At 36.6% G+C, this 8853-nt stretch overlaps 1 protein-coding gene across 1 annotated transcript in view; it reads right to left on the reverse strand.

Moving 5' to 3' along the window:
- KIF6 (kinesin family member 6) overlaps positions 1-8853 on the reverse strand; it is a 175445-nt gene that overhangs the window by 165912 nt on the left and 680 nt on the right. Inside the window, exons 2-3 of the mRNA XM_009331124.1 lie at positions 7926-8035; positions 4563-4637 (exon numbers count right to left, since the gene is read on the reverse strand). Coding sequence (XP_009329399.1) covers positions 4563-4637; positions 7926-8035 — 185 coding nt within the window. The remainder of the gene's footprint in view (positions 1-4562; positions 4638-7925; positions 8036-8853) is intronic.

Below are 8853 nucleotides of genomic sequence, written 5' to 3' on the forward strand. Positions count from 1 at the left end.
GTTTGTACTCCTTCAACTAATGTTATTAAAACTATTTTAAACATCTAACAGGTTGCACATGTATAATTATACTGTTAAATACTCAAAAAAAGACCTTGTATTTCAAATTATATGAAAGTAAAAATAAAGTGAACAAAAAAAATAATCTGGAATTTCAGTTGCGCAATAATGATCTTTTCCCCAAAAGCCAGACATTTGCATGAAGCCAAAGTTTGCATAATAGTTTAATACAAGAATTGAAATTAAGGAGGTTCTGAAAGACCCGTGACAAAGCTAAAAGAGCTATATATTTCCTTATGTAAAATCAAATTATTGTAAGATTTCAGATATGTGGGTTTTATTTTTGTTTTTTCACAATTTAAGTTCTACATCAAAAGGAAAATACAAATCGCATCACATTTCAAAGCATGACAAAGTCTGCAGATTAAGTACTATCAAAGGAATAGCCCCACTAATTCCACATTCTTCTTGTAAGAAGAAATTTATACTAAGGTATTGTGTACGATAAGGGCTTCCAACAAAATAAAAAAGGAAATGTTCCTTTTGCTGTAAAAAGGTGTAAAGGTATGACTTTTATCTGTCCCTAACAATTAGCTTTAAAAGTAATGAAGAAGCGTAAAAAAATTCAGACGTAAGCATCCAAAGTTTTTAAGAATCTCTCCATTTCTTTTACTCTATGATGTTCAAAAACAGAGGTCATAATTTATTTGGAACTGTTTATTTGTAGTAAATAAAATAATTTATTTATTACAAAACCTTGTAAACTAAGCCAGCTTTCATGTTTCAAGCAATTTCTTATCTAATGGTTCAAATTTCAGAGCGATTATTAATCCACAATCCTATCGAAGTCAGTGAAAGTAAAGCACATTCAGCATTACTCCAGCTTAGATGGTCAAAAGGAGAGCACAATTTGAGAGAAAATTAGCATCCCTTTACAAACTACTGAAATTTCATTAGTTTGAAGACACTCGTAGGTATTTTATTTTCCTTGAATATATAGTAAAACACAGATCCCTGAGTTGTTAGTGAGAGACAAAAAACACCCCCAAAAACCAAACCAACCACAAAACAGCAGGTCCAAATACTTTTATTATTTCATCTTATTCACAGACTTAAACAGGAAGAAAAAAAAATTAATAGCAGAAAAGCAAAGGATGGTCACTGAATTTCTATGAGCATATTCAGTAAAGCTAGAAATGTCCTATTAGGATGTTTAGTCTACGTTCTGTGGCTTTGTATTACAAGGCAATCTAATGATGTAAATATGTTTTCCAAATATTTTCAATTACTGGTGAAATATTTTCTAAAACTGGAAAGAGGGACATTACAAAATATAGTCAACATTATAATGATGCTGTTCTGCAAAATATTTTGACTACATTTTCTGTAAGAATAAGCAGCAGAAAAAACCAGAAAAGAGTAAAGGGAAGTAGTTTTTATATATTACAGCTGCTAATTCTGAGGATAAACAGCACACGAGAAGAAACTAAAATCTGTGGCAATGGGAGTATTATCCTGGAGGCTACCAGATCTTTCATAAAAACATAGGTGATTGCCATTAGGTTTATAAACAGCTGAGCTGTTTCTTCTTTGCATGATATATCTGAAGTGAAAATATTTTCAATGTTATTCCTTAATAAAGCAAGACAAAACATTTAGAACTGAAAACAAAACTAATTTCAAAGCACTTTCTACTTAATTTCTGATTGCATTCATCACTATAACACTAATATTTGAAGCATTATAAGAGTAACCTTGTCCTGTTGTTAGACTAAAGCAATGCTTAATTGTTAGCAAACTGTAAAAGAAAGCTCTTATTTATTTTCTCTATTTTTTGATAGAGTAATAGAGTTAGTGCTGCTTCTTAAAGATTAAGTTGGCTCTGCACACAAAAAAAAAGATCAATAATATATATTTAAAATTAAAAGGCAAAGAGGAAAGCACAAACATATAATAAAAAGAAACCAAGTAAGAGATGACTCAAACATTAACAAAATAGTAATAATAAAAAAAAAAAATCAGGCAAATCACATGGTTATAATGGTTTGCAGAGGCTGGCACTTTTGACTGAAGAAGCAAATTAAATGAACAAATGTCTGGTGCCTCTGAAACCACAGGCAAGATGACAATGTAACTGGACTTAAAGAGAGAAAAGTAGTGGCTCAACATCAAAGAAAGTACACTTAAAAAGAAGAAAAAAAAAAAGTTGCATCCAATTTCCATCCATCCAATAACAAACCAGAAAGATTTTAGAATCCTGAACACTGCATTGCTGGTTTTAGTTTAAACAATGCCCAAGATTTTTTTTCTGAGCATTCAAGTCTAACTGAACTTTCTCATGACTGTAAGTATGCATGGCAAAGAGCCTCAAAATGTTACTGAACTATTTCATTGATACTTTCCTGCTACTTTCTTTTCCCTGGCAATACACAGACAAAAAACTCTTCCCTTAATAAAGTGACTCCAACAACAGAAATGAGTGCATTTTCAACAGTTTTTCCTTGCGAGAGAACATTGACTTAGAAAGAAACAAATAGTGAAGAACATTTTGCTATGAAAGACTGTGGTCTTTCAGAGTAACAGGGCAATTCTTATTGTCCCACAAAGGAAAGGAAAATTGAGTCATTAACTGTAGGGTGAAATAAATTTCAGGCACGGTTAAGGACTCCATTAGCCAAGGCACCTCATGACTATGAAGACATTTTGAAATATGTATTTTTGCCTAAGAAAAGGTAAAAATGAAGGAAGAGGATGAGAAACAGGAACATACTTCAGGTATTGCCTACTCTACTATAAAAACCCAAGCAAAATTATCTTTCAATATTATCAGTAACAATAAAAACATCAATTAAAATACAAGCTTTAATACGTTATAACACTCAGAGTGAAAATAGTCTTGATTCAGTTAAGGGTGATTTTATAAATCAATTTTAGCATTAAAGACTCAGCTATTTGGAGATAATTGGATGCCTAAACACCACTGATACTTAAAAATCTCTAAAAATCAAAACTAAACTCTACATAATGGAGCAAATCAATGTATAAAAATCTTGTATCAGCCAACACTGAAACAAAGGAAAACAATACCACTTCCTGTTTATTAGAGCACTGTATAGGTGAATTACTCAACTGGAAAACCTTTCCATATTCTAGCAAAACACTCCAAAGGAAAAAAAAAAAAAAAAAAAAAAAAATCGGTCAGTCTGTTGCTAGTTAGCTTTGATACTCTGAGGTTTGCTGAGGATAATTCAATCCATCACATGTAACAATGAGAGTTTTAACCCTTCTCTTTCCAAGCACAGTCAAGTAAGATACAGAAGTTTTTGTCTGTAGTCACCATTAAACTCAGAAATGTTTGAAGTTAAGTAAATGAGTTAACCTGAAGCTATGTTATAAAGTCATATAAGCAAAGAAATCCCTTTTGGGTGAAAAAAGAATATAACGAAATTTTTTTAAAGCATACTTAACTTATTCTAGTGAAGTTTCAAATTCACTAGCTCTTCATTTTCACTGTCAATTACCCTCCTGCTTTATGTGGGACTTTTAAGAAGAAAATAGAGGGGAAAATCATGAAAATGAAATTGTAAAGAGCTAGGTATATTTTTACTTCCAAGTAACAATTTGAGAAAGACTAAGTGTCCAACTGAGTATGTCTGTTTTCCTACAGTGCAAAACACATGGCCGTGCAATAGGCTGAAGAATAACTTGCAGAATCATAGCTTAAACCAACGGATGGGTCAGACAATGAATGAGAAAAGTTGGTACCTAAAGTAATACTTCCCAACTCACTACAAATTTGGATTCTGAGCAGTAAGTTTGATAAACAAACAAACATTATGCAGGAATTCTGCTTCCTCCAGTGTGGGATTTTCTCCCCCACTAAAACCAGTGCTAACTTCAGCAATGTGGGCATAAGCTGAGCAAAGAGGATGGCATATTGGAAAATCCATCCCGTTCAGAGTGGCATTCAATCCACACAATGAATGAAGAGGGCTTCTACATCAGTCTTAAATGCTTGCCTTTGCAAACTCTAAAATACGAGCATTGTTTGATTATTATATGGAGGAGAAAAACAAAAACAGTGCCAAAATCACTGTCCTACACGTTAAGACAAAAATAACGAGGGCAAAATTTGAGAATATCTCCACAGGTATTAATTCATGAGTGTCCCTCACTTAATGAAAACTAAACAGGGGGATAAGATTTTCGTCAGGTTTACCCCTTCATGGAACTATATAGGGAATACTTTTCTAAATGCAATGAAGTGAGCTTATATTATAGACCAAAAACTAATTAGACATGGATTTCTATGCCTATGCAACAAAAGGGGCAACAGTAGCAGTGCTATTTTAGGAGTTAATAATGGAACCTTACCATACATAAAATTCTCAGGGGATTGTTGCGTATCTCCTAGGTTCAGACATGTCAGCATTTAGAAAATTAAAACATCAATCCACTTTTAAACAGTGAGACAAACACTTGCCAGCTCTCCTCCAAGTAATACAACGAAAGCTATTTTTGACCCTGTGTTACCCCGATTACTCGCAAGATCAACAACGTACCATTCTGCTACTGGTTTGGCAATGCTGTCAAAAACCACATCTTGTTTTGCCTCTTGATCAAAAATTTTCTGAAATCTGAAAATATTAAGCAAATAATAATTGCTCAGAATCTTAAAACACTACTTGATTCATACATTTTTGTTTGTGTTTGTAATAGTCAATGTTTACATCATTAGGCTTACATAACTTAGTACAATGTTTTCCCTGTAGTCTTAACCACAGCGTGCTGTTGTGCTATTGTACATAAATAGGCTGTACACAGTGCTGCTTTGACAAGATCTGTACAATAAAATCCTCTGATAAAATGATGTGGCTTAGAAAAAAATAAACCGTATTTTAAATCTATGAAGAGAATCAGTGTTTGTAACTGGCACCACGCTGAAACCTGGATAAATAGATTACACTATAACCAAATACAGCATCCCACCAGTATAACCAGGCTCACATTTTTTCGTAACTACTTCCTTCATTCTGCTGCACAGTTACTGTAAGTCACAAGAGATATTTAATTCAATCTAAGTTTTGTCACTTCCTATATAAAATATCTGCAGTTGTCTTACAGAATCAAAGAATACTTCAGGTTGGAAGGGACCATCTGCTCCAATCCCCCTGCTCAAAGGATGGTCAGCTAGAGCAGGGGTCTGTACAGTCAGGTTTTGACTATCTCCATGCATAGAGGCCACACAACCTCTCTGGGCAACCTGTTCCAGTATTTGATCATCCCACAGTAAAAAAGTTTTTTTGATATGTCCTGTATTTCAATTTGTGCTCATTAACTCTTGTCCTGTCACTGGGCACCACTGAGAAGCATCTGGCTCCATCTTCTTTATTCCTCCACTCCCCATCAGGTGTTTATACACATTGATAAGATCCCCTTGAACCTTCTCTTCTCCAGGATAAACAGTCTCAGGTCGCTCAGCCTCTCTTCACGTCAGATGCTCCAGTCCCTTAATCATCTTTGCGTTCCTTTGCTGGAGCCCAGAACTGGACACAGAACTCCAGATTTGATCTTACTGGTGGTGACTAGAAGGGAAGGATCAACTTCCTTGACCTGCTGGCAATACTCTGCCTAATGCAGCCCAGAGGCTGTTGGCCTTTGCTGCAAATGGTGTATTGCTGACTCATGTTCAACTTTTTGTCTACTGGGACTCCAGGTCTTTTTCTGCAAACCTGCTTTCAGTCAACCCTGAGCCTGTCCTGGTTATTCCTCACCAGGAGCAGGACTTGGCATTTCACTTTGTTGAACTTCGTAAGATTCCTGTTGGCCCATTTCTCCAGCCTCTTGAGGTCCCTCTGAATGGCAGCACAACTATCATCTGGTGTGCCAACCACCCCTCCCAGTTTCATATTGTCTGTGAACTTGCTGAAGCTTCATTCGGTCCCATCACCCAGGTCATTAAAGCTAAACAGTATTGGATCGCAGTATTGATTACGCCACTGGTGACTGGCCTCCAGCTGTGCCTTGCACCTCTAACGACAACCCTCAGAGCCCAGCAGCTCGGCTCATTTTCAACACCCCTCACTGTGCACTCATCTAGACTTTCCTGATCCCATTCCTCTGACAGCCTTCCTGGGTCACCTGACCCTGCTCCCACCTCTTGTACGCTTCCTTTTTATGTTTGAGTTTAGTCAGGAGCTGCTTTCTCATCCACGCAGGCCTCCTCCTACCTTTTCATTTCTTGCTCATCAGGATGGACTGTTCTTGAGCTTGGAGGACGTGATCCTTGAAAATTAGCCAGCTCTCCTGGACTTCTCTCCAGGTCTGTGTCTCATGGGATTCTTTCAAGCAGGTTCCTGAACAGGCCAAATTCTGCTCTCCTAAGTCCAGGGTTGCGATCCTGCTTTTTGCCTTGCTCCCTTCTCTCAGGATCCTGAATTTCACGATCTCATGGCCACTGCAGCCAAGACTACCCCCAGGTTTCACATCCCTGATCAGTTCTTCCATGTTTGCAAATATGAGGTGCAGCAGAGCTTCTCCCCTCGTTGCCTCTTTAACCATATGTTAGGAAGTTGTCATTAATACACTCCAGAAACCTCCTGGACTGCTTGTGCCCTGCTGTGTTGTCCCTCCTATCTGGAATTGTATACTCAGATAGAACTTCACAGGGTATATAGAAAGGCACTACGGACACCAGGTATATAGAAAGACACCATGGATTGCAAGGGATTACACGGTGTGTACAACATCACAGACAAATGCGATACACAAATTATAGAGGCATATATTCTATCCTGCTAACCCTTAATCAGTCAAGTCATTCAAATAATTGTGTTTGATTCCCACATAAGTAAGAACAAAGGAGAATAATGTTTCAGGTGACAAGGATAGACAGACTACATGAAAGTATGAGTTTTATGGAGGAAAAAGAAATGCTCGCTCCATAGCATTATTTTTGCATTGTCTTAAGAATAATAAGGCATAGTGCTTCTCAAAATCCATCTCTACAGGCTTTTTAATAAATGATAAATTCAGAAAAAAATATCAGCATTCATTACAGCTGGCTTGGGCATCTGCAACCTAAGCTAGTTTTGCATACTCATCTAGTTGGAGAGGGCAGCTCCTCTCTTCCCAAGCAGAACAGATTTCCTTAGGTGATGTGAAATGACATCAGTCTGAGGTGCAGATGTTTATCTGGGGCTCTCTTTTTTAATAGCATAGAGCAAAAAATTTACTTGATTTAGTATTACAAAAAATAAAGATGATTCAACTTGGAAAAAGACAATCTCAACCTAGTCATTAGAGGTGGTTATACATCTAGCTTTCTTCATCATTGCAATTTTAAAATGTTGCCTCCAAGTTTTCTGTTGAAAAGATAAGAATATTTGATTGATATTGCTGGTACTTATTTTTAGTTTCTAAAAACTATTTACATTCTACAATCATGGTTTTGTTTCTTTCAACAATATCTGGTTCACTGTGTTTTGGTTATGTCTGAAACACAGTTTCTAAACAGAGTGTTTTACATCAAGACATCTTTAGCCAGCCTATGCCAACTCATTAGATCACAAGAGAACACACAGTCCTGCATTCAATTTTCATATGCAAATTCAAAACAAGCTGTAAAAATGGAAGAACTGATAAATGAAGATGCAGTCTTTGAGACGAGACTTAGAAATGTATAATGACTTGCAATGGATAGACAAAAAACCCACAACTTTTATCAAATGCTATCAAACTCGTTCAGGTGCAGAGCACAAGATGCTGGAGTATTCCTCTTGTTAATGGAGTTGTATAAAAATAAATCTACCTATATCAAAGTCTGATTTTAAGAATAGGCTTTTCCAGGTTCTATAGATCTGTATCACCACACAGTGATATCCATCACTAAAGGCAGAAGATATACAGATAAGGCTTTTACTTACTTGAACTTGTAGCTCTCTCGTTTATTATTGACGAACCCATCTGCTAAATCACGTGGCACGATAATCTCCAGACTGGACAGAGATTTCTCATCATCATCAACTGAATAAATCTAATAAGCATGGATATGAATTAACAAAATAATTTTACGAATAGAACAGCATAGCCCTTAGGTATAACACTTACGTAAGCTTAGCACCTGTAACTGCCTGCAGAAAAACTTCACAAAAATTTCAGAATTGCATTGTATACCATGGCTAATCGGTATGTCAAAACAACGCAGCAAACCAGAATAGTTCTGCCTACTTCAAAAGCCCTTAATACATGAGCAGATCCTCCTTCAGCTATTACACAACAAAACAAGCACATAGCAACACTATCCTGTTTGTTACCATGTAAACACTACAACAAGATTTGAAACAAAAACATAGCCTCTTTGACATAGTTTGCTTACTAAACCACTTTAATATCTGAGCTGTTATAAAATACAAAGCTCAGCCCCCATTTCAACCCCCTCCAAAACAACTGGAAGAATATATCAGGAAAGACTACGACAGAATGAGTAGAGCTGGTTTAAAACAAGACAATGAAGAGACCTAAATGCAACATTTCTGAAGAACGCTTTAATTATCTTTATTATCCCTTGCAAGGACAGCTAAATACTGGGAGTTACACGTTCCCCTCCAATGTTCAGAACAGTGTTGAACTGCATAAACCCAGTATCCAGCGTCAAATATTTTTCCAGCGGAGCCTTTCTCTAACAACTAGGCAGGAAAGAAGTTCCTCACCCCCTCCCCCAATAGTTACAGTCTAAGATCCTGTACTTCGTGATTTTATTAACTTCTTAAGGCTTCGGAGAACACTACAGGACTGTGGCTTTCCGCTCCGCACCCGACCACCTACAAACCCCTCAGCTCTCACAAGCCGGCA

This window comes from Pygoscelis adeliae, unplaced genomic scaffold, assembly GCF_000699105.1.
Source record: "Pygoscelis adeliae isolate BGI_AS28 unplaced genomic scaffold, ASM69910v1 Scaffold218, whole genome shotgun sequence".
In the NCBI taxonomy this organism is placed as follows: Eukaryota; Metazoa; Chordata; class Aves; order Sphenisciformes; family Spheniscidae; genus Pygoscelis; species Pygoscelis adeliae.